The sequence below is a fragment of the Peromyscus eremicus genome, chromosome 7, assembly GCF_949786415.1.
Source record: "Peromyscus eremicus chromosome 7, PerEre_H2_v1, whole genome shotgun sequence".
Classification (NCBI taxonomy): domain Eukaryota; kingdom Metazoa; phylum Chordata; class Mammalia; order Rodentia; family Cricetidae; genus Peromyscus; species Peromyscus eremicus.
The window spans coordinates 108,791,156-108,817,702 of record NC_081422.1 but is presented as its reverse complement, the minus strand read 5'-3'; the positions used below and the strand labels follow the sequence as shown (position 1 = coordinate 108,817,702).

Genomic DNA, 26,547 nt, shown 5'->3' with positions numbered 1-26,547 from the left:
TACAGGCCCTTGACAATAATTTTAATAACAGTGTTATGAAAAAATAGTACTTCACATCTCTCCTCAAGAAGCACACAATAGTTGATTGATTGCATACATACGTTTGGATGATCTTTTGGAGGAGTGTGTGTTTTAGAACAAAGGACAGAGCTGGCCCTTGGGAAACGTGTTTTCCTTTCAGAACTATTCATAGCACGCCTGGGGACTAATATTCATAGCACGCCTGGGGACTAAAACCTCCTCTGACTTACTGTGTTAGCTCTAAATTAGGTGAAAATCATTTTCCAGCTTTTCTGACTCATATTTTACATATACTATATAGTGTTAAAACAATGGGTGGGATCATAGCTCAGTGGTAGACCATTTGCCTGGCATGCTTGAGACTCTGAATTCCTTCCCAAGCAGATTAATTTTAGGATAAGGCACAAAAACTTAAGTCACTGTTGATAAAGCTAGGCTGCCTAGAAGAATAAACTGCAAACATTACTTGGCTCTCATGAACGAAGTGCCAAGAGCTGTGAAGGCCTTCCAGGGTACAAAAGTCACTCCTCCCCTTCCCCCCAAAAAATTACACAATGAGATGAACCTGTAGTTCAACATGATGTTTTGAAAGCACAAATTCAAATTGTCTGGGGTGTAAGGAGGCAGACTCATCAGTGAAGCTTTGAGAACAATTAGGAATCTTAGCTGAGTTACTGCTTGAGGAAGGGAGAAGACAATGTGTGATTGTGGCAGGTGAGTGCTGAGAAAGGCCGTGCTAAAAATTGCTCAAAAGACCGTGGTAAGTGTGTTCTATTTTAATCTATTATACTAGGAAAAGAATACCCGTACAGTTAATCTAAATGCCTCTTATGTTTACTTTGGATTGAATTTGTAGTGCTGCAACTGAGAATTTGCATGAAAGAAAATAACCAGACTATACTTAGCAGTAACAACCCAATCTGCAACAGATTTGTAGTAAGTTATAAATTTAGATTGTGGCACTTCCTGTTTAATGTAACCGTGAGGGAAGCAGACATTTAGTATGTAGTCCTTTGACCAGGAGCCAGTATTTTCTTAGACCCCCAAAGAAACTTTGGTTTCTTAATTGATGAATACCATTTAACAGCAAGAAAAACTTATGCAAAAATAAACTTATTACTGTTTGCTGTAATCTATGTAAACCCAAACACATATACATTTAAGTTTGAAATTAATATTTTATCGAAAAAAATTCTGTTCCTTAAATTGGAAACCAGTGGTTTATTTCATTTTAGAACTTAATGGTATAAGTTTTTGTTAAATATTTAACTTTGAATAAAACCTGGTATTCACTTGTAAATTTTTTTTTGTGATTGAAAAGATTGGCAGTTACAGGGATACTGAAGGGATAGAATGAGATGGGAGTTTATGACCTCTTTTAGTCTTCTGAAAACTGCGAATCTTTGAGATACCTCTTTATTTTTAATACCAGGATATTCATTATTTTTCATGTTTAACATGTAGTAAAATCTAGTGATGATGTAAGTGTTACTAAGCATATGCAGGATTTTTAGTTAGAGTCATTTTTTAGATTAAAAAGATAACGTTAGAAATGAGATTAAATCTAAGCAAAGGTATTTAAGACTTGTAAGGGGAAATTGTAAGATTTGTGGAGCAATATTCAAGAAGACTTAGATAAGTGGATGTCAGCCATATTCTTGAATTGGTTATAAAGATGTTCATTTTTCCCAAATTAATTTGAGATTAAGTGGAATTTGACAGGTGTGTTGGGTGGACTGACAAACTTGTTTTAAAATTAATATGAAGAGGCATACGCCTTAAATCCCAGCACTGGAGAGGCAGAGGCCAGTGGATCTCTGAGTTCGAGGCCAGTCTGGTCTACAGAGTGAGTTCCAGGACAGCCAGAGCTGTTATATGGAAAAACCCTGTCTTGAAAAACAAAATAATTTAATATGAAGAATCTAAAGCAGGAGCAGTTTGCTACATAGGGAGTATCAGGCCAGTCAGAGGTACATAGTAAGACCCTGTATCAAACAAAAAAGAAAAAAAATTTCAGAAATTCAAAGAGACAAGTCAAAAACTACTAGTAAAAACATTCCCCCATATACCAAGATTTAATTCAAAACTGTAATGGTGATCAGTTCCAGATTTACTAAGGATCTAATTAATGAATAAACTGAAACTGTTAATCATGAAGAAGAAAATAAGCAGTATCTTTATGATCATAGAGCAGAGCATTATTTTTCTACCTCTCTTTTTCTTTTTCTTGCCCTTGTACTTTTTTTTTCCCCAAAAAACAAAAGGTCTGGTCCAGTGCGGGGGAGGAGGTATAAATTTAGGTTTATGTCAAGAATTTGTGTTTAAAAAAGTACCATGGAGAAGACTGGAGAGGTAGCCTAGCAGTTAAGAGTGGGTATTGCTCTTGCAGAGATATGGGGTTCAGTTCTCAGCACCACATCAGGTGGCTCACAACTCCAGGTCCTGCGAATCTAACACCTTCTGGCCTCCACAGGCACCTGTATGTACATGATACACATAAACTCACACACAAATAAAAAGAAACGAAGTATTTAAAAATACATTGGCTTGCTAAGAAGATTGCTCACAGGGTAAGGACACTTGCTTGCCGAGATGACCTGGTTTCATTCCCTGGGCTCCACACAGTGGAAGGAGAGAAAAGATGCCTGCAAGCCGCCCTTTGACCTTAGCAAGCCTATGCCTACTTCTGGCAAACACATGTAATTTAAAATACCACTGGCAGAGTGGAAAGAGAAGCTACAGAATGAGAGTTGATTTATAAAACTGACAAGAGTGCTCAGGATTTATTCAAATATAGACAGATGTAATGAACTTGAACACATGAGATACTTTCTCAGAGGGTTGCCTCCTGCCAGCATTAAATGTTGAGACTAAACTAAGACCCAGCACTTTGCTTCCATCTCTAGTCAGGTTTTTAGCCTTTGACTAAGTGTTCAGTAGACTCTCAATGCCTTGCTTTCCTTTAGGCTTGGATCTTAAGAATTACAGCTAAAATGTTGTCACTTTGGAGAGACGTTAATGTTGTGATTACATGGCTGGCTGACAGAATGCCTTTACTGTCATCTTCATGCAGAACTGCAGTCATGGAGCCTGAGACACTCTTTCAGCATGTGATCCATGCAAACATTATGTCCTTTAGAAATATGTATGCCAAGGTTCATAGAATGAGTTAACCAGGATAACAGCAGTGTCCCAGGTGGTCATGGGGCTTAATAGTCTAAGGACTGTGGCATTGGGAATGAGGTAAATCTGCAGGACCGAAGATCAACGTGGAAAATAGGGAGCTAGCATGGTGTTAAGACTGAGCAATCAAGTGAGAGCTTCCACCACTTTGGTGAAAAGTAGATGCAGAAAGATGAAGCCTGTGGGTAGTCTGATGAAGAGAGGTAAAGTTTGGTGACGTCTGTGTCGTGGTACACAATTAGAAGGCTGACAAATGTCATGAAAGGTAACCAGGCAGTCATTTTGATATCTAAGATGTGAGGGAAAAGGGTGACACTAGACTCTGAAAGTAGATGCAGTGTGTGTTTTTGGCTTGGGGTAGTGTCTCAGGTGTCCTGTCATGGGCTTGATTGGATGTTGGGTACCTTTGTGGCATTTGGGGGGGGGGGGGGATATCACTTAAGACAGACAACTCTGGTTTAGAAATGAGAAAGAAGGTCCAGGCAGGGAGATAACATGGCATCATGGCCTCAGAACCTGGGTATGACTCAGGTCTCTTGGGGGAAGTTTTAGAGTGAACTGTCACAACCACCTTAAGTAGAAGATGCTGCCTGTAGTGAGAGGAGCAGCTACAGAGCTGATGGCTCTACTAAAACTTGTCCAATGAGGGGAGGGGGGTCATGACTGAGGTAAAGGGAAAAGTACCCCAAGGACAATCTTGGTGGTGAACATGCTTTTTCTTAATCATTACTTGGAGTAAGGTTTTTTGTTTTTTGTTTTTGTTTTTTTTTAATGAAAAAATTTAAGCCTTGACTCTTGCTATGATACTGGCTCATCCATTCAATATTGTCACAAGATTTGAGGATGTCACTCTACTTTTCTAGGGTGGTGCTCTTGACTAATTGTTGCTTATAAGTGCATCTGGAGCTCTGCAGCACCATGTGGTTTCTGTGTATACCAGTAATTTAGGCGTCTGGGGCTTGTTTTTGAAGATAATTCTGTGGTGTGGGGATTCCTGTGTTGCACCAAGGAGCATTTTAACTTTTTTTTGTTTTATCTTAAAAATTCCCTTCTCAGAAAATTTTTAAATATTACTCCATTGTGATACAGCATCAAGTAGTCAAACTGAAAAGCGTATCCGATTTTGTTGTTTCTTTATAGAGTATCATTTTGCTTCTCTGAATGAGTGAATTATACTTTATCAGTAGCATTTTGAGTTTTATGTTTGGAGCCTATTCTGCCCTCCAATTATTGTAGCATTTAGTGATCTTTATGATGAGTGTAAGAACTTTTGGGTGTCTCTTGATTTCTCTATTTTTCATACTGTTTTACCTTGTAATTTGCCCTTCACTTTTGCCAGTTAAAATAATGTATCGCTGGGCGGTGGTGGCGCACGCCTTTAATCCCAGCACTCGGAGGCAGAGCCAGGCGGATCTCTGTGAGTTCAAGACCAGCCTGGTCTACTGAGCGAGATCCAGGAAAGGCGCAAAGCTACACAGAGAAACCCTGTCTTGAAAAACCAAAAAAAAAAAAAAAAAAAAAAGTATCTATGATTTAGCTGGATAATCATAGTTTTCCTTAAAACTTGGAAATGGGTCTTTTACCATGTGTGTTAATCATGGTAGTAGTAATCACAGGTGCTGTATAGTTTGCTCTTCACAGCCACCTTCCGACATAGGAGCTGCGAAGACGCTATAGCACAGAGAGCGCATGAGCAGCTTCCTCATCAAAGCCACACAGCATGTCAGTGTGAGCCAGGCACATGGAGCTGAAACCTGTAACCAGTCAGGCTCCTCGGAGATGAGAATCCACAGCCTCCTGTAGAGCTCTTGTTTGCTTTTGTTGTTTACTTTCTTACTCTGAAGGTGCTTGCTCTCTAAACATTTGGTTTGGGGGTATACACCAATTGACTTTCCAGTGCACTTCTGTGAGTCCAGCACTATTTCACTTTGTGTCCACATGTCACCCTAGCAGACACATGCCTCTCCTGCCTGCTTGCCTCTTGGCAGTGGTAGGGGAAGGAATCTTGACTGATGGATGTACTGCCGTCGCCTCCAGTGTTGCTCTGACCACTGATGCTGGTCTTTCCTGCACTCCACAGCTGCTTTGTGCTAAATGTGGAGTAGCCCTGAAACTGCCCTCTGCGCTTTGCATTTTTCTTCTGCTTACATTTTGGACTTCGGTTTCCTTAGTTTTGTTTCTTCTCATTTGTCTTTTTCAGAGATTAATTATAATTTCTTTTAAAACCACACTATGTTTCCTGGTGTGTATGTGATACTGAGGGCTGACCTAGGGCTTTGTAAGTACTCATCTAGCACTCTCAACTGAGCTATACTGCCAGATGCATGTTTTCACTGTGCTAACATGATCTGCTCTCTTAGTTTTTAAGACACCATTTTACTGTTTCTATGTAAGCTTTTGGATACTACATGGCATATGCTTCCTCTTCAGTTTGGTGCCATTTTGTTAATGGTTCTTAGTCTTTTTGAGTCATGGACTACTTTTATGATGATGAATTCTGTGTATCCCTTTTGTTTTCCTGGTTAAATTTGAGCCCTCTGCCTTGGACCCCACCAATGGTCAAATGTTAATTTGAGCATTACTAGTTCCTATATGGATTTAAGAGAGTGTTAGTGGTGTAATTAGTTATATTAGAGGTATAAGCATTGGCTTGAAATTTTCAGATTTTTTTTTGTTGAGTTTAAGAAATATTGCAATTTTATGTAGCTATATATCAAATATAAAGAAAAGTATTGTGTTAACCAGTTCTATAACATTTCTTTTTTTGTTTTCTCCAGGTTTAACTATAGATCAACACATCACCTTGCATCTCATGGGTTCTATGAATTTTTAAATTGGTTTGATGAAAGAGCGTGGTATCCACTAGGAAGAATAGTAGGTGGCACTGTAAGTATCCTAGCTATTCTTTATGTTAACTATAAACTGTTGAGCAAACCACTGAGTGCTGCTGGCATGAGGGTCTTTGAAAGCTGCGTAGAGTCCACAAATACGGCAGCCTCTGTGGCTAGTTAGCTGGTATTTCTTCGCTCTGTTCTTGGCAGTGTATTTGTGGGATATCTCACACTGGCCTCTGACAAGTGTGAGACTGGATTAAGAATCTGCTGTCTGGCCAGGCAGTGGTGACCCACACCTCTAATCCCAGCACTCAAAGACAGGTGGATCTCTGTGAGTTCCAGGCCAGCTTGGTCTACAGAGTGAGTTCCAGGACAGCCGGAGTTGCACAGAGAAACCCTGTCTCAAAAAACTGAAAAATAAAACAATCTGTCACAAAGCACCTCAATCCAGGTTGTATTTTTTGCTTTGTTCTCAAGCAACTGGGTTTAAAATAAAGCTTTTTTTTTTGGCAAGGAAATAAAATTTAGAATTATCAAAATAATTTAACTTTTCAGGCCTCAAGCTTCTGAATTAATCTAGATAATTGAACCTTGATTGTAATTGGTGTAGAGTTCTCTGGATCCAGAATGCTGGCATAGGGTTCTTAGGATTCAGCGTGCAAGGAGAACGGAAGAAGGGGGAGATATGGTGGCACTTGAGGAAGTTTGTGTGGTCCTTTCTTCTTGATTGCCTTTGCTAGAAGCTTATCACTATCACTGAGTATCACCTCAAATAAACTTTGGCTCTCTTGTATCATTAATTCAAATTCATTTCCTTCCTTCTATATCCTTGAATTTATTTTCATACTCCTTTCCCAACTCCCTGTGCTTTCTCCAGTAATTTCAGCCTCTTTTCCCTATTGGCTGTGTTTACAGCTGTCACATCACAGTTGCCACTATGCTGTTAGCAGCATTTCCTGAGTTTGGGTGGAGTGTTTTCATCATCCTTCCATTTTAATTTCTATTAGAATTTTCTTCTACTTGTGGGATTTTATTTTCTTTTATGTTCACTTTGTAGCCCTTGCATTGAACTGTAATCCTTCTGCCTCAGCCTCCTAAGTGATGGAATTATAGGTAAGGACCACTATGTCTTCATAGAAGTTCATTTATAACTTTTAAAAGAGGATTTTGTAGTGCTCTTTAAAATTTTTTGAAATGGATTGTAGTTAGCAAATAACTATGTAACTTCCAACCCTTTAAGTTTTTTGAGACTTGATTATAACCTAAAATATATTATAATTTAGGCTGTGTTCCTTCTGTGTTTAGAAAGGGGTAGGGGTGACACATGTACATGTGGAGGTCAGAATTCAGCCACATATGTTCCTTGGGTCTGTTGTTCTTACTTGTTTAAGCAGTCTTTCACTGGCTTGAAGCTCCGTAATTGGGCTAGGTTGACTGACCAGCAAACTCTAGGAATCTGCCTGCTTCTGCCCGCCATACCATTCCCCATCTCTCAGCACTGAGTCTGCAAGAATGTGCCAACACTGCAGGCTTTTAACGTGGGACTTGGGGATGGAGCCAGGTCCTCGTGCTTTTCAAGTGTTACTGAGCCGTTTACACAGCCCCATTTTGAGGCTTCTTACATCCTGATATTACTGTAGTTTTGGAACAGTCTTATCTCTATAGGACTTTGTTCCTACTTGGTAAGGAAGGCAGAATTCCTTTCCCTGATGAATGAGAAGAATTTATCCAGTTTAGTTTCTTAAACAGGATCTGACTTTGCTAGGAATTAGGCTTTCTCTCTGGCCCCTGTGTCAAGTTAAAACTGCTCAACCTCTGACCCTAAGGCCACATTACACCTGGTTTCTTGGGCTTTTTTGCTTTCTCTTGTGGACTGTAGTGATATGAATACCTACTTAAATTTGAACTCCCTTGTTTTTTTACATCTGGGGAATATCCTTTTTTCCTTAAGTTTGAATACACACACACACACACACACACACACACACACACACACACACACACGTATGCAGTCTATCTTAAATTTATGTATACATGCATCTGTGTATGTGCACCTCATGTGTGCCTGGAGCCTGCAGAGGCCACAGGATGGGTCAGAAACCCCAGGAGCTGAAGTTATGGACAGTTGTGAGCTGCCATGTAGGTGCTGGGAACTGAACCTGGGTCCTCTCTGCAAGAGCAGCAAGTACTCTTAACCATTGAGCCATCTCTCTAGCTCCAAGTCTGAATATATCTTTGTTGATGGGAGTCTTTGGTTTTGGACTTTCATTCAATACTACTTTGTATTTTGACTGTTTTCTTATGTATATTAGGTCCATCTGCCATATTATATGCATATGTTGATTTACATTGAGAAGTATTTTCAAATTCATGTCTATTTTCTTTGTTTACTGCTTGACAAAATCATATAGTAAGACCTAGTATTAAATATGAAATGGAAGAGAATTTTTTGAGAATTGTAAGAACTTACTGTACTGTTTTTCTCCCCTTCAATCCTGTTACTCTGCTTTCACTAGACATTGAATATCCACTCTGCCTATATTGTTCTTGATACTGACAAATAAACTCTTCTCCTTCTGGAGCTTATATTCTTATGAGGTTGAGCAGTTGAAAATAAGGTTTATAAATAGTGTGTTCAATGATAATAAATGCTAGGGAGAAAAAGCAAGGGGTTGAGCTAAAGACTAGGGACATGAAGATTTAAATAGGACAGTCAGAGAATGAATGTGTCACATAACCTTTGTGGTTTCGATCTCGGGGAGAAGGAGAGCCTTTGAGGATTTGGTTGTGAATGCAGATAAAAGCACACATATTAGTCACTGAGGAATAATACGAAATGAATATCCCCAATACCGAATCTTCTTGTGCTATCTTTCTTTGGTATAAAGGTAGGTGTCAGTTTATTAATCTTCTTTCTCATCACTAAGACTCTGAACATAGAACTTTAAGCCTTTTGGCATTCTTTTTGTTCCCAGATGACTGGTTCTTCTTGGTAGAAGTGTTTACTTTCTGAATCTTGGATTTAAAAGTAGGGGAGACTTACTTATAATTATCATTTTTCCTTTTTATGTATACACAGTAAGAACACGACTAGAGTGTGTTAAAATCCCAGGCCTGAAAAATACATGACTAAGACAGTGCTCAGAAGTGAGGAAGATAATTAATGGAATAAACATCATTACATATTTTTTTATTTTAATTACTCTTGTTTTATATTCTCTGCTCTTTTATTTCAGTGTATATTCTGTATATGAATTTCTTCTTTGTATCTATTCCAAAAAGATCTTATTTTATATCACATGAAAGAAAGCTCTTCTCTCCATCTTAACCACAAATAGTGTGTACTAATAAAAAATGTGTATTGTTTTTTTGGGGTACTTTGTTTTATATGTAACTAAATTTCTTTCTTTCCTTCCTCTAGGTTTACCCAGGGTTGATGATAACAGCTGGCCTTATTCATTGGATTTTAAATACATTGAACATAACAGTTCACATAAGAGATGTGTGTGTATTCCTTGCACCAACTTTTAGCGGCCTTACATCTATATCTACATTCCTGCTAACTAGAGAACTTTGGAACCAAGGAGCGGGACTTTTAGCTGCTTGTTTTATTGCTATTGTACCAGGGTACATATCTCGGTCAGTGGCAGGATCCTTTGATAATGAAGGCATTGCAATTTTTGCGCTTCAGTTCACTTACTACTTATGGGTAAGTACCACTTAATGTTTAGCTGTCGTTAATGCTGGTAACCTTCTGCCCAAAGTCTTTAGGTTGGACTTGTGTCTTTTACCAATAGAGTTGCACACAGATCTGTTACTATTCATAATAAATTTAACAATAGGAACATTTAAAAGTATACCAGGAATTTTCCTGTAGATATAACTGGATTAATGTGTCTATAAATTTTTAATTTTTACAATAGTCCTATTGTATCTACTTAATAAGTCATAGCTTCAAAAAAAAAAAAGAGCTAGCAGAAGCAGCCTGTCAGCTGTACACATCTTTTATGTGTGAGTACTTTTTATATATACATTTAACTATATTTTTAGGTTGGTAGATGAATGACGGCATCACTTCTCTTTAATAGTAATTTTAAATTCCCTTAAAAAAGTTACCTGGCAGGCGGGGCAGTGGTGGTACACACCTTTAATCCCGGCACTTGGGAGGAAGAGTCAGGAGGATCTCTGTGAGTTCAAGACCAAAGAAACCCTGTCTTGAGAAAACAGAAAACAAAACAAAAAGACTCCCTGGCTTGTAGGTATTTTTGCTTTTGACCTGGAATTCTAGGAAGAGCGCTGCAGTGTGATCTGTAGAGGCAGTCTCTTGATCTTGAGTTTCAAAGAAAGAAGAGCACCCATGTGAGTGAGTCTGATGATGGCAGTAGAACACTAACAGTACTGCTGTCATCATCAGAAATGCCTTTAAAAACCCTCTGTTTAATGCAGGCAGCTGGAAAGAGAAAACAGAAACACTGCCCCAAACTTAAGATTTTGCAGTCTCTATTTAAAGCTTTTTAATTATGTTAGTTTTAATACTAAAAACAATGAATGTGAGTGTGGATAGATCTTATTTATATAATGCCTGTGGGAAAATGAATTACAGTAAAATAGTCATGATATGATAAATCATGAATGTAAAATTTAAAGAATGCAAATTAGATACTCTTTATGCTATTTGTAGCAAAAGTGCAGCAATGAGGAATCCGTGCATCAACTTCATAACACATTTTTTCTGAGGTTGTATGGTTGACATTGAGGAAACAACATTAAAGAAGATTCAACCTATGTTGGTTAAATTCCTTTTTTTTTTTTTAAATAAAATTATGTGAAGTAAATAATGGCAAAGATTTGAATTTGAAAGTCTGGATAGATAGGTTGGTAACTCTCTTAATCATCTACATTCTGTTATATCTCATATTTTCTGTAAAATAAAAACACCCTATTGTTGGAAATTTGTACAACAGATAAATATGAAGGAACAAAGTTCACTTAGGAATAACTCCCTTAGAAATAATTCATTTACAGTTGGACATTAAAAAAACTAACATTGCTTCTCTAAATAGTTTTCTAGCCTCTTTTGTTGCTGTAGTTTTTTTTTGTAACGAGGCCTCGGTATGTGTCTGAGACTGTCCTCAAACTCCTGCCTGTGCCTCTGCCTCCCATAGTTGTGTGCTAGGATCATAGTTGTGTGCCGTGTCTGGCTTACATATAGTCTTTTCTCCTTTTTAACATGTGAGTCTGAACTTTTGAAATAGTGTCCTAACTGAAATCGCAACTACCTTTTAGCATTTAAAAATGTTTCTAAAATTGTGATAAAATTCATTTGTGTTATTTTGAAGAATACAGTTAATCCTTTTTAACTTATTAATTGTTGTACAACTGTCACCACTATTATTTATAGAAAATGTCTTCAGTCTAAAAATTGTGCTTGTACCTCAGCCCTGTACCTCTCACTTCCTCCTCCTCTGTGTTCTCGGGTAACCAAGCATCTGCATTTTAAAGTTTTATTTATTGCTGCTTGTGTATGATGCAGTCAGGGAGGTTCATATATGCTGTGGCACACATGGAGGTCAGAGAGGACAATTTTGTGAAGTTGGTTCTTGTCTTCCACCTTTACGTGTGTTCCAAAGATCAAACTCATGAGGTCATCCAGCTTTCGAGGCAAGCATTTTTATACTCTGAGACATCTCACTGTCTCACTGGTTTTTATCTTTTATGGACTTACCTAGTCTGGACATTTCACATAAATGCAATCTTATTACATAGGACATTAGTGTCTTCCTTTATGTGTTTAGCATAATTGTTACACATATACTACTTTATTTTTTTCCTCCAGCTTTTTTATTATGGTAAAATACGCAGACTATAACATTTACCCAGTGCCATAGTTTGTTAATGTTGTATATACTTGTAATGTTTTGTAACTATCTATATCGTCCACCCACATCTTGTAAAATGCAGCCATTCTACTTGTCTGATTGACTTTGGCTAATTGAATAGGTAAAATCCTATAGTATACAGCTTGTATAACATTTATATTTTTAGTGTTTTTATGGAACCTCTACACCATTTTCCATAACTAGCCTTTCAAATTTCTACCAATGGTGCAGAGATTTTCCAGTGATTCTATATGTTCACCAGCACTTGTTATTTCATGGCTGTTTCTCACTGTATACCAAGACTAGCCTCAAATCCCCAATAGTTCTGCTGCAGCCTCCAAGATAGCTGGGGTTCCGTGCATATACCGCCATGCCTGGCTTGATTTTTCTGGTTGGTTGATAGTAATGATACTAATGGGTGTAAGGTAGTGTAGCTGGTTCTGGTTTGCATTTTCTCAGTGATGAATGGGAAGAAGTACTTTGTGTGTCTGGTAGCCAATTGGATATTTTTGTAGAATGCCTGTTGAAGTCTTTTGCTGCTTTTTGAATGTGGCTTTTTGCTTTTTCTTGTTGAGTTTTATGAGTTCTCTATGTATGCTTGCTACTAATCCCTTTTGGATTAACTATTTCTGCATGCTTTCCTCCATTCTGTGGACTGCTTTTTCACCCTGCGGGTGTCTTTTGATATATAAAAATTAATGCTCATGAACCTCAACTTGTCAACAGCTTCTTTTCCTATTTCCAGGAAATCATTGTGAAACACATTGCTGTGAACTCTTGCCCTGTGTCATCTTTTAAGAATTTCATAGTTGTTCTAAGCTTTATATTGAGGTTGCTATAGCATGAATCTTAAAAGCTCTTATTAACAAAAACAAACCCGGAGCCAGATATTGGGGTGAATGCTAAAAGATCAGAGAAGCAGAACAAGCCACAGCCAATCTCACCTCACCAATTCCTCAGCTGATCCTGTTTCTTCAAACTGGAAGCCTCTGTGTCCTCATCCAAATGGATCTCAGCTGAACTGCTGCTAAAAGCTTAAAAAGGCGTAGTTCCTGGTCCTTGCACCTTATATACCTTTCTGCTTTCTGCCATCACTTCCTGGGATTAAAGGCATGTGTGACCATGCCTGGCTGTTTCCAGTGTGGCTTTGAACTCACAGAGATCCAGACGGATCTCTGCCTCCTGAATGCTAGGATTAAAGGCATATGCTACAAACTGCCTAAACCTGTGTTTAATATAGTGGCTGTTCTGTTCTCTGACCCCCAGATAAGTTTATTGGGTTGCACAATATATCAACCACAAAGGTTGCTCCATGTATTACGTTTTATATGATGCTTAAACAGATGTCCAAATTAATTAATTCACATTTGATTTCATTTTTCCTCATTGGTTGATCTTGGTATCTTGTCAGAGTCATTTGGTCACACATGCCAGGGTCACTTAGAGCTATGTGTCTGTCTTTCTGCCAGCACCCTACTGTTTGATCTACCAGAACTTTGTAGTACATTTTGAAATTGGGAAGTGGGAGTTCTCTAGCTTGGTTCTTATTCACAATCATTTTTGGTATTTAGGGTCCCTGGGAAATGGGAGTTCTCTAACTTGGTTCTTATTTATAATCATTTTTGGTATTTAGGGTCCCGTGACAAACAACCCTCTTAACTTCTAATTGAATGGCCATAGCATTCTTGTCAAAAGTAACTTCACTGTGGCGTATGGCTTTACTTCTGAGCTGGCCTGTCTCTCTGTGCTTCTGTCCACATGTCTTTATTCCAGCACCACAGATTCTGTTACAGTAGCTCCACAGTGAAACTAAGGGTGTCCAGAAGCCACTAGATTTTTCCTGGACCCTCATTGCAAAGCTGCAGTGCATTTCCACCAGTGGTGTGTGTAAGAAGGACTCTAGCCATTCTTGCTGGATGAGATGGAATTGTATTGCAATTTTGATTTGCACTTTGGCTAAAAATACTGAACATTTTTTTTTATGTTTTTATTGGCCATTTCTACTTGTTTTGAGAACTGACTTTTTGTTCATTTGTTGACTGGATTATTTTTCCTTTTGGTGTTTGCTTTTTTGAACTCTGTATATCCTGATTAGCAGTCCCCTGCTAGATGAGTTGCTGCCGGAGGTTTTTCTCCCATTCTGCAGGCCTTCTCTTCTGTTTGGTTATTTCTTGTGCTGTGCAGGGCTTTCTGTTGATTGGTGCCAAAAGGAATTGTGATTTTGGACCTTGAATTTTAAATCATTACAACTAGGCTTAAACACCTCTTCATTAATAGGAAATTACAATCAGTACATTTTGCCAGTAAAAAATAAGTTTATATAAGTTCCTGTGGTATAAAAATCTATGCTTTGAGATTCAACAAACTCTTGGGAAGCGTTTTGGCCTATTGCTGATTTTTGGAAGTGCTCTCTCCCTGCAAAAAGTTGTGGAGAGGCTGGAAACGGGGTCATCAGTTAGAAAGAGGTCAGGTGACTATGGTGGGTGTAGCCCAGTTCAACTTTTGAAGCATTTATTGTGCAATGTGGGGTTAGGCATTGTCTTGGGAAGAATTGGCCCTTTTGGCCCATGCCAGCCACAGGTGTTGGGTTTTCATGTAACTCGTTAATTTCCTGAGCACACTTCTCAGATGTAATGGTTTTGCCAGGGTTCAGAGAGCTGGGGTGGAGCAGACCGTCAGCAGACCACCAGGCCCTGATTGCAACTTGTTTCTGGTGCAAGTTTGTCTTTGAGGAGTGCTCTGGAGCCTCTTGGTCCAGTGGCTGAGCTGAGGATCACATGTGGCCATCTGACAAGGAGCAGGTTTGTTGTCTAAGAAGATGGTAGGTCAGAGGGATGAATGTTTGGATTTTCAGTGAGTTCGCAGGCTGTTTTCTCCTTTGGCTTCAGATTTTTTGAATGGTTGGTGTGGAGTTCTCGGCCACTTCTCAGGTATTTGTAATAGGAGTAGTTTTGATAGTTGCTCTCATTTGGCCATTGTCAACTTCTAATGGCAGCCACTGTGCTCTTCTTGAAGGCTCTAGTCTCCTTTGTAAAACATCTTACACCATCATTGTATGTATATTTGGTGGCAGTTCCTGAGCCAAATTCATTGTTGATGTTTATGACCCATTTTGGTTTTTTTTGTTTGTTTGTTTGTTTGGTTGGTTGGTTGGTTGGTTGTTTTTTTGAGACAAGGTTTCTCTGTGTAGCTTTGTGCCTTTCCTGGAACTCACTTTGGAGACCAGGCTGGCCTCAAACTCACAAAGATCTGCCTGCCTCTGCCTCCCGAGTGCTGGGATTAAAGGCGTGCGCCGCCGCCACCCGGCTTATGATCCATTTTGAACTTGAATAAAAGAATTATTTTCATATTGTATAAAGTAAATTTAAAAATAAATAACAAGTAATCAGTCACTAGCAAGAGAGCTAGAGAAAGGAAAGAGAGAGAAGTGCATGCTACTATGGCAGATTTCAACAATGCAAAAGCCACAATCTTGAACCAGTCATAACTTGATGTCATCCCGTTTGTCAATTGTTGATGCTATTTCCTGAGCTATTGGACTCCTGGTCAGAAAATATATCTAAATCTGGCAGTTCTTCCTCTTTTTTTTCTCTAGCATTTTCAAAATTTCAGGTCTTGGATTATGATTTTTGGTCCACTTTGGATTGGGTTTTGTATCCATCTTGAGTCATAAACTTCTCATTCCTCTACTTTCCATAAAGCAGCAATCTGCCTTTTCCTTTGAGTTTACGTGAACTCCATGTAAAGAATATAATATACTCGAAAAATTTAAAAAAAAATTTTTGCCGGGCAGTGGTGGCGGCGCACACCTTTAATCCCAGCACTGGGGAGGCAGAGCCAAGCGGATCTCTGTGAGTTTGAGGCCAGCCTGGGCTACAGAGTGAGTTCCAGGAAAGGCGCAAAGCTACACAGAGAAATTAAAAAAATATATATATAATATATATTGACCTTTTTTTTTAATCTAGGTTTTTTTCTCCCTTAACAGACTTTTCAGTGTTAATCCATGTTGTGTTATAAATAGATACTTCATGTATTTTTTAAGTTGAATAATATTTCATTGTATCATAGCACATTTGTCAGTCTTTAGTTATTTTAAATTTTGGATATTATAAATGATGGTACTGTAAATGTTTGTGTCCAGTTTTTTTCTGCATTTTGAACAAATACACAAGAATTTCATCAATTTCTGTACTCTATTTTGATTCGTTGCTTTGTCTCTTTCTTCAGTTCTGGAGATCTGGTCCTTGCACATGCTCACAAGCATTCTATCACTGATTACATCTCATTCCATCATTAATTTTTCCGTTTAAAAAAGTTCTCTTTCCTTCCTCCTTTTTATTATGCTGAGGGCCGAGTCTTGTATATGCCAGGCATGCACTCTGCCACTGAGCTTTACCCTGCTTCAAGTCCAGTATTTTCTGATTTTCCGTGTGACTTAACAATGTTGCTAAGGCTGAGCCCCTCCAAATCTTTGCCATGGCAACCAGTGTGAGGCTGCTTGTGTGTCTGGGGTCTTTAGCTATCCTAATACTTGCATATTCATTGCTTCATTACTTTAGCTGCCTGGTAACTTAAGAAAGCTTGGTACTTTGTAGATTGCTGAGCGAGTTTTCTCTCCTTGTTGTTAAGGTGATACAAGATTCTCTTTCCACAAGTCTGTTAGTACTGTGAGCTTAAACAAGATAGCCCATGCTTATAGATATAAAGCCATGGTTTCTAATAGACCTGCCTGTGATAAAAGAGTGTTCTTTATCGCCTACTTAGTAAGATATTTACTGGTCACAGTATATGAACTTATGGATACTAAGTTCTTGAATGTTATTTAGGCAATCACATTGGATTTATCTTTAAAATATTCATCTCTGATGTTTCTTTGTGTAGTCTAGGATGACCTTGAATTTCCCTCTTCCTGCCTCCACCTTCCTAGTGCTAATTTTATAGACATGTGCTACTACACCTGGTTTTATGTGGTGCTGAAGCAGGAGCCAAGGGCTTCATAATAGGCACATGTGTGCGCACACACACATACATACTGGGCTTAGATCTAGGGGTGAATATACATATATGAGATACACATACAAGCATACCACTCCTACAATTTTTATTTAAGAAAATTATGAATGTTGACTTGTTCTGGTAACAGAGGACCTTGTAATTTCTGGAAGCAAAGTTTTTTTTTAAAGATTCTTGGAGAAAAGCTCTGATTAGACCTGGGTTGCCTGGACTCACGTGGGTTCTCAGTGACTCTGGAAGAGACCAGCTCAGGATTGCATGGGATGTATCTTTTCTGTGTGTCTAGGCTGTAAGTAAATTTTACCTTCTTTTCTAAAAACTGTATAGCTTAATTGAAAATTTTAAAGTATATGTGTGTGTGTGTGTGTGTGTGTGTACCACATGAATGCAGATATGCAAGGAGGCTGGAAGAAGGCATCGGGTCCTCAGGAGGTAGAGTTACTGGCAGTTAGTTGTGAGTCTCCAGGAGTCCTGGGAACTGAAGCCAGGCGGGGCCTCTGCACGAGCAGTATGTGCTCTTAACTGCTGAGCCTCTTTAGACCCCTAGCTTTTGTTTATGTCAGTGGTCCTTTGACTGTCTTGTAAGTCTTAGAGTTCAGGTAATATCATCCCTGTGATTTTATTTCTCTTTATTAATATCATGTTAGCTCTTTTGAGTATTTGCCTTTCTATACAGACTTTGAATTAATTTGTTTTTTTAATCAAAAACATTTGATTTTATTGAGTTCCTAACATAAACATGGAATATTTCTATATTAAAAATCTTTTGGTTTCTTTCATCAAACTTTGCTGGGTTTCTCTTTATACATTCTATACATACTCTTTTAAAATTCATTTTTATGAACTAACATATGTACTGTATTGAAGGGTTATTGTGTATTTAAATATTAGGTGTCAATTACTCTTGTATCCTGCTGTGTGTCTGGTTCACTTTGGTTTCAGTGGCTCTTTTGATTCCTTGAAATTTTCTCTGTTAGACAGTCATGTCATCTTTTAAAAGGTCAGCTTTATTTCTTCCTTACAGTCTGCGTCCCTTTTCTTTCCTCCTTGTCTTGTTGGCTTTACTAGGACTTATAGTACTGTGTCCAATGGAAGTGGTGGGAGAGGACATCCTGACCTTGTCCTGATCCAAAGAAAGCATAATGATGGGTTTATTGCTGAGTCTTTTCTATTCCAGTGATCCTACAGACCACACTTACCTTGTTGACTCACTAGCTTCTTTAGTATCATGTCATAGTAAATAAGTTCTGTGTAATGGAAATTTTTATGTATTGACCATGTGTCCTGTGATAAACTTATGTGCTAACTTTACTTCTGTTTGCTTTTAGATTTCCTAAGATTTTAAACATATCAAGGTCGTGTTATCTGCCTTTCCCCAAGTAAAAAGGCTAGCTTTGCCTTTTGCTTTCCAGTGTGTATACCTATTTTCCTTTCTGGTTTGTACTGACTAGAATCTCAACACAGTGTTGAATATCAGAAGCAAGGACAATGGATGCCCTCACTTGGTCTGACTTAAGTAGATGGAAGCATTCAGAAAAGTACCTGTATGATAGTAGGTTCGCTGTTCTTTAGTATAGTTTAAAGAAGCTTTCCTTGGTTTTCAGATTTTGTTTTCTGCCTCTTGAGGTTGATCACATTTTTTTACCTTTGTTGTAGTCATGTTTTCTTAACTTCTGCACTATTAATATTTTGGTTGGGGTAATCTTTTGCTGTGTCATGTGTATGATAGGCTGTTTACCTCCATACACTCTGTAGGTCTCCTTGTTGATGACAACCAAAAGTGACTCCAGACATTTCCAAATGTTCCCCAAGAATCAGAATTACCCAGACAGGGGATCACTGGGTTAGTTTACTTTCAGATGTTAAAACAGTTTTGTTTCATGAGATAAAATTTGCTAACAGTGTACAACCTTTGTACATATTGCTGTGTTTATATTATGTACATTTGTTAGGCGTTTTATATCTAAGTTGGCGAGAAATCTTGACCAGTGGTTTTTTGGGTTGTTTTTGTTTGATTTTGATATTAGGTTTGCAGAAGGCTTCTCTGATGAGTTAGGGAGTATTTTCTCGTCAATGCTCTGAAAAAGTTTCTGTGAGATTGCCATTGTTTTTTACTTAACATTGAATTCACGGTTGGACCTGGAAGATTTTTAATTGCTCTTTTTAATGTCATTGTTGTGATCTGATCTTTCTCTTCATGAGTAATTTGGTAATATGTATCTATTTTGAACCACTTTTATTTCATCTCAGTTGTCTGATTTGTTGTCACAAGTTATTCCCAAGTCTCTTATCATTTCTGTATAGTCTGTAATGATGTCTCTTATTTCTGCTTTTACCATTTTGTATCCTCCCTCTTTAGTTGATTAGCCTAGCTAAGGTTTATCCAGCCTTTGGGTTAATTACTTTCCCCAATTATATTGATTTCTTATCATTCAGAAAAGACTTAACCCTGGATAAGCTTTAAATTCAAACGTTTCAACTCTAAAAGACTTTGTAGATGGGTCTCAAATCTGTCCTGACCAACTCTGCCTCTTTGATTAGAGTGTTTGGTGAATTCACACTTAGCACAGCCTTTTCTGTGGTTTGATTTGTATTTGTAATATAGTAGCTTTCTATCTGCTAAAGTATATTTTTAATTTTAATTGTTCTAATTTTTTAAAAAAACTTTATTGTATGTAGTGGTTACACTTTGCATTTTCAGCTTACACCATGCATCTTCAACTTAGTACAATCTGCCTTAGGTTATTACTAAGGTAATTCTAGTACATTTTAGCAGTGTGGATCCAATAAAGCGCCATTGTTTTTCTCTTATGCCATTATCATCATATATGTATGTATGCATGTCTGTCACCAGCCGAAAAATCCAGATAATTGTGTATGTGTTTACATACACATGTCATATATGTAACATACACACACACACAAATTGATGGCTTTTGTTCTGTTGTAACAGCGTCTCAGGTAGCCCAGGCTGGTGTTAAATTTGTTATATGACTGAGCCTGGCCTTGAACTCTGCCTTATTCTTCTGCCACTGCCTCCCAAGTGCTGGAATTATAGGCCTGTACCCCCGCACCCAACAGCCTGCCTTCATGTTTTAATGATAGTTTCTTTTTTAAGGATGATGCTTTGTTTCTTCCTGATGAGAGATCAGCTAATAAGCGTTGTAGCCATATATTTTTTTCCTTTCTTTTCCTCTTCAGAATTTCCTCTTTGTCTAATTTATTTGGTTTTCTTTTATTTATTATACTTGGTGGTTTATTGGGGTTCATGGCTCTCTAGATTGTTCACCATAAAATTTGGCAAGTTATGATTTCAAAATGCCCTACCCCATCTCTTTAGTCTCTTCTGGAGTTTTTCTGTTTTCTTTTATTAAGATGGTTTTAATTGATGAGCTTTCTTGTTCATTTATGCCTGTGCCATCTCAAATTTGCTCTTAAGCCTGGACCATGTGGTTTTATTGTGCTTTTATGCTCTCAAATTTCTAGTTGCTTCTAATTTCTTCACACTAGTACAGAAATGTACATATTTTACTGCATTATTGAAGCTCCCTGTTGAAACATTTCCCATTTTTAAAAAATATGTATCTTCATTGATTTATAATAGTTGACGGAAGTCTGAACACCTAGGCCCATTCAGGTCTAGTTTCTGCTGACTGCTCTCTTTTTCCCCAAACATGGAGCATCCTTTCCTGTTTCTGTACACTTGGTGGAAGTGGGGCAATGTAGCTAGTGCTATAACTTTGGCTTTTGTTTCTTTTTTCTTTTCTTTTCTTTTCCTTTTTCTTTTTTTTTTTTACCCCCTTTGGTTATGTTGGATTATTAAATGTAAACTAAAAGCTGGCAACTCTGGTGTTTTACACTGATATATTTACTGTTATTTTTATTTCTAACCTTTGTAATTTAATTTAGCTTCCTGATGATCACCCCTGTCCACATAAATGTATGTCAGCCAAAGGTGGAATGTATGTTTAAGCTTTTGCACACAATTGGTTAGTCTGGTGTGTGATGAATACCTTCAAAGTTGCAGCTTATCTTCTGATAATTTTCCCAAGCTTAGGTGTGTGTCTTCTCAGTGAAGATGAAAAATGACCTTATCTCAGATGGCATTTTCATTCCAGGTTCATGTCGTTGGTTTCTGACTAGTCTGCTTGTCCTAACTGTTCTTAGAACTTTGGATGAGCAGAGTGGTAGATGGCCTCATGTGTTCAGGGTTTACTTTTAGCTGGCAAAGCTGTTTGCATGCTTACTACTCTGATTCTGCAGTGAGTCCAGGGGCAATATACCAGCTGATTTCTGATTGAATTCCACTTTCACCAGCCAAGCTGAGTGGAGAGAAGGGCAAGCTTTGGGGACATGAAGACCTCGATTCTCAGTTTGTTTATTTGGTTGATTCCATGTACACTGAAATGGTTATTTTATGCAAGTGTGTGTGTGTGTGTGTGTGTGTGTGTGTGTGTGTGTGTGTGTAATTGAACCTGGGGCTTCATGTGTGCTAGGCAAGCACTCTACCATTGAGCTTACCCACCCACCCCACCCCACCCCCAGTCCTGACATGGTTGTTTTAAACTGTTTTAGTTCTGGTCTTTTCCTTCTCTTTGCCTTCAGTGAACAATCTCTGAAGCTTCATCCCCCAGACATGTCTCATGTCAAAGTTTTAACTGATAAAAATTTCAATTTCAATTAGCTTTGGAAGAAAATGTTATTTCTGATGCTAGGATCAAACCTAGGGCTTTGCACATGTAAAACCACATTTAATGGCATATAGCTAAGAATTCAGCAAATAAACTGGTAATCTCATGACTATTTAAAAACTTCTCAGTCTGGTTGCAGTTTAACTTTTGTATCATTGTCTTTGTTTTCCACTAGAGTGACTCTAGTTGGTCTTGAAACTTACTCTCCGTCTTACGTTTTTGTTTGTTTCAAGCTTAGTTCTTTCAACTTGTCTGCTAGCGAAGCAGTTTAAAGGTAAGACAGTGCTTATGCATAGTGAGCCTGTCACATTATTTCCACCGAGCATTTGATACTAGCTTATCAAAGACCAATTACAAAACCGAATCCCCAGACTATCTGTGGGCCTCCCCGGGAAACTGGTTTTCACCCTTCAGTCTAGATCCAGTAGCTCACCCTAAGATAGAGCGAGTTGGTCTTGAACATCACCAGTTCTGTCCATCCACATCCATTCTAAACTAGAACCCCAGTGAAGGACTTCTGACTCTCCTCTTACCTGTCCTTACTACCTGTGGTATAAAAGCAGCTCCTGGGCGTGGCCTGCATAGCCCCTCCTGTGTCTTCCCTCACCCACTGGAACCTCTCTTGTTCCCTTGAGATAGTGGAGGTGATGTTATGTCCCCCTCCTTACTATAGTCCCTCAAGACATGCCTCTTTGAAACCTTGATGCTCTTTCAGGAAGATTCTCTTACTCTGGTTTTGTTTTCATAGAACTTAATGCATGCTGTTCACCTCTGTCACACCATCTGGGATATACTGTCATCATTTCTAAGACATACACCTTCCCTACCCCTATGCTGAGCCACTTCTGTTATTACTATGCTTTGTAAGTTCTTTAAAAAAATTTTTAAAAAATTATATCTGTGAGTATGTGCCAATGGAGACCAGAAGAGCTGTAAGTTACAGGTGATTGTGAGCTTCCATATGTTCTGGGAAACAAACTCCAGTCCTCTACAAGAGCAGTAACCACTGGGCTATCTCTCTAAGCCCTTTACATCTTAAATATAGTAAAGATCACGTTTCACCTTAACCTTCTATGGATTGTGTTTTACAGGCATGTACTTTTCAGTTTCATAACCCTCCATCTGGGTTGCTGCTGTTAGATCCACTATGGACTGTTGACTGGATACCTTGCATCATATCTGAAAGTTTTGTATAAATCCTGCCACTTCCAAGGCTTCATGTAGTTGAAGCTTTCCCTGCTGTTGGCATTCAGAGAACCATTAGATACTCAGTGCCTGGCTATACCATATGATCTCAAACTGTACTTTGACTGAAACTCTTATCTTGTATCTTTATCCCTCAGTTGGAGGAGGACTTAATTATGTATCAGCATAGCCTAGCAAGGGTTTTTTTTTGCCAACACTGATAAAAATCTTTGACTTCTTATTCTTTGCCAGTCCATTTGGCTTTAGAGCCTGAGGAAAATTAAGCACATGGAATTAAACTGGGTATGGTGGCCCACCTGTAATCTCAGCAATTGGACAGGAGAACCAGGAGGATTGGGAGTTTAAGGCCAAGTCTCAGCTATGTAGCAAGTTGAGGGCCAGCCCGGGCTATGTAAGACCCTAACTCTATCTCAAAAGAAAGAAGCAAGTCTATGGAATGTATTTAGTGGCTATAACATACATTGTGATTTTCTTAATGTAGATTATAATAATATGGGCTCAGTGAGGAGACAGAAATAGTCACAAAAAGTTTTAAAAAAGCTTGTATAAACAAGAATATTAACTATGATACACAGGTAATATGGTAGAAAGAAACTGTGTACCTTGTGTAGTAATGGGGGCAGTGCCCAAGAAAGTACAACATGGAAGGTGGTTAGGACCCTTGATAGTTCAATGTCTTGGCAGACCAGAACCAGTTTGAAGTAAATCACTCTGGAGTATAGGCAGGTGAGAGATGAAAACTGGTGGCCTGCGGCATGCTGGGTATCAGGTGGAGGCAGAAGGCTGACAGAGTGCATGGGAGTCCGAGTTTTATTTATTTTATATACACACACACACACATCACAATTTAAATATATATTATATATATTTTCTAAGCTTCCATTTTGAAAAACTTACTTTTACAATTAGAAAGTTTTAGATACCATAATCAATATTTTAAAATGTATATTGTTGAACTGTCTCCCAGAAGGCCCACTACATAAGTAAAATTCTTCCATGTTGTACTTTCTTGGGCACTGCCCCCAATATAAATATAAATATATTTTTATTGTTCCTATGTTTTTCATTTTATGGACAAGTATTACATTACAAACTAAAAAGAACAAGAAACTTTACCTGTCAAATACAGAGCATAGAACCATGTTTAGATGAATTTAGCTTCTGTTTAACATTCAAATAGTTTTAAATATTTAACTAAAATCTTAGGGAAAAAAATATATATATATGATCATGTATTCAGATGAAGAAATATAAAGGTATTAGGTTTAGCAAATCAACCATATAAAAATGTAGATTCACTGAACACATTTATTTAAGGCTCTAGTTTGTTGATATTAACCATGTCATGACAGAAAATAAAAAGGGGGGTAATTTGTTCCTCATTACTTGTTCTTTTTACTGAAAACTAACCAAAAGAGAATCATTTATTAAATTGTGTCTTGTTCAGTGTTGAAAATTATTTTAAGTCAGCCGGGATGGCCAAGCCTCAGTCCTCACTCAGTACCTTTTAGATGATTAACTGTCTTCATACACATTTACAATGGGATTTGCTTTTGTTGTTTTTAGGTAAAGTCTGTGAAAACTGGGTCTGTGTTTTGGACGATGTGCTGCTGCTTGTCGTATTTCTACATGGTAAGATCCGTGCCTGGCACTGCTCTAAGGGCTCTGGGCAGCAAGAGCAGCTTCTTTCTCCATACCCTCTCCTTCCCACTCCTGTCTGAGGTTGGTGTTGGACTCTGCTCAGTGTGTACCTGGATTGCGGTCCTCACACCCTGGTGCTGGAGAGACATGTGTTTTATTGAGAGCTAATAATTCAGTCCTCAGATGTGGTATTTATTATAAGCAAGTGAAACAAATCAGTTGTTCTTAGCATTGAATTTCTAAAAGATTTTAACTTGTTAATGACATCTAGAATTGAATTTAAATATGTTTTTATTGTTCCTATGTTTTTCATTTTATGGACAAGTATTACATTACAAGCTAAAAAGAACAAGAAACTTTACCTGTCAAATACAGAGCATAGAACCATGTTTAGTTTAGATGAATTTAGCTTCTGTTTAACATTCAAATAGTTTTAAATATTTAACTAAAAGCTAGTTTTCCTTTATTGGAATTGACTGTTTATTGGTCACATAATCATGAGTTATAAAAATACACATCATCTGTTCATCACTAAGTTGGGAAGGCCAGAGAAATAAGGTCACTTGGTGAAAAAACTCTCCCAAAGGAAGGTTACCTGAGAAGACGAAAGGAAGAGGGAGACTTAATGTTCTCTTTGCATTCCTTAAAGTGATGAAAATTTTCTGTGGTGGATAGGCCAGAAAAGAAGGAAATAAAACCCCAGAGTAAAAGATCATGCAAAGAATGAGCAAGACCGCTTTAAAACATGAGACAGGCATTCGTATTGCTTTTGGTTTGTCTGTTCGTGAGTGGACAGAGATGAGGTGGCATATTGATTCTGGCTGCACTTACAGAATCGTGAACTCCATACAGCCATTACCCAAGCATTGCTCATGCTGTGTTAACCCATAAGCTACCTCATCATTTTTAAATAGACCTCTCAGGGTTAAGGTTCAATATTACTTTTCTTTTTTTACACTTCTGCCTCTTTTTCACCTATAGCCTATGTAGTGTTTTATGTGAAAATTAATGATAATTTAAACTGATTGTTAAAACTAATTACATAGAATAATAAATAGGTGTGTTAGTTTTCTGTGGTCCTTCTAAATCGGTTAATGCCTGGGGTGCCTGTTGTACCCTGTGCTTAAGCAAGTCACTTTCAATGTTAGGAATATCCAGGGGTCTCTTAGGTCTTGATGCTTAAGCTCAGGGTAACACTGGGGTTTTGGTGTGTATGGGGGGAGAGGGAATTCGTGTAACTAAGCAGTAAACAGGTGTTTATATATTACGAACTGATGGTAGGTCCTTAGAAGTTACTTTGAACTATGCTTGTGTGCTAACACGTGACCTCATAAGATGACTTGATAGCCAATGAATCTTTCAGCCTCTAACTAAATTAGAACATGCTGATGAGCTTTGGTCCTAAAGAGCTTCTTATCTGTTCTGAGCATATGAAAAGTCAATCCATTGTAGTGGTTGAGAATGAACATTAGCTTTTAAAAATATTTAGACTTGAGTGGCCATAGTTATTCTGATTTTAAAAATGTGCATACATATAATTCAATGACATATATATTATATTTTAAATAAAGTTGTCGCTTGTAATCCATCTTGAGGCTGCAGCCATTCAGCACTGTTAAGAACCCCACAGTGTGACCAAGGGGTGTGAGTGCCCCTTTAGCTGGATTGTTAACCAGTGCCAGAATTCATTGTTCTTCAGCTCAGTGAACTTTCTTTCAGTAAATAATCATCATAGATTAAATAAAAGCTGCTTGTTCTAGTCTAAAAATTTATGGTTTATATTCTAAAACTCATTTTCAGGACAGCCTAGTTTCTGCCAATTCATAATTATGTGATGTTCTTAGTCTTCCTATGAAATAAAATTTATCTTGATCTATTCTCCTGAGTTTAAAAAAGCTTACTGGGCTTATGAGATCATGTTATTTGACTTATCAGTAAAAAAAATAAGAACTATGTTATGTCTATATGCTACCTAAGAAAATTGCTAAAAATCGTAGTGTTGCATTTCCTCATGTTTAGCTTGTCATGACAAATGAGACAAACCTGTTTTAGGAAGTGAGGGAAGCCATGTGTCTAAGC

The 26,547-nt window shown here is 38.0% G+C and overlaps 1 protein-coding gene across 1 annotated transcript in view; it reads left to right on the top strand.

Annotated features, from left to right (window-relative positions):
* The window catches only part of Stt3b (STT3 oligosaccharyltransferase complex catalytic subunit B), a 78,650-nt gene that overhangs the window by 27,217 nt on the left and 24,886 nt on the right, over positions 1–26,547 (top strand). Inside the window, exons 2-4 of the mRNA XM_059268827.1 lie at positions 5,982–6,090; positions 9,460–9,747; positions 24,394–24,459. Of these exons, the coding sequence (XP_059124810.1) occupies positions 5,982–6,090; positions 9,460–9,747; positions 24,394–24,459 (463 nt within the window). The remainder of the gene's footprint in view (positions 1–5,981; positions 6,091–9,459; positions 9,748–24,393; positions 24,460–26,547) is intronic.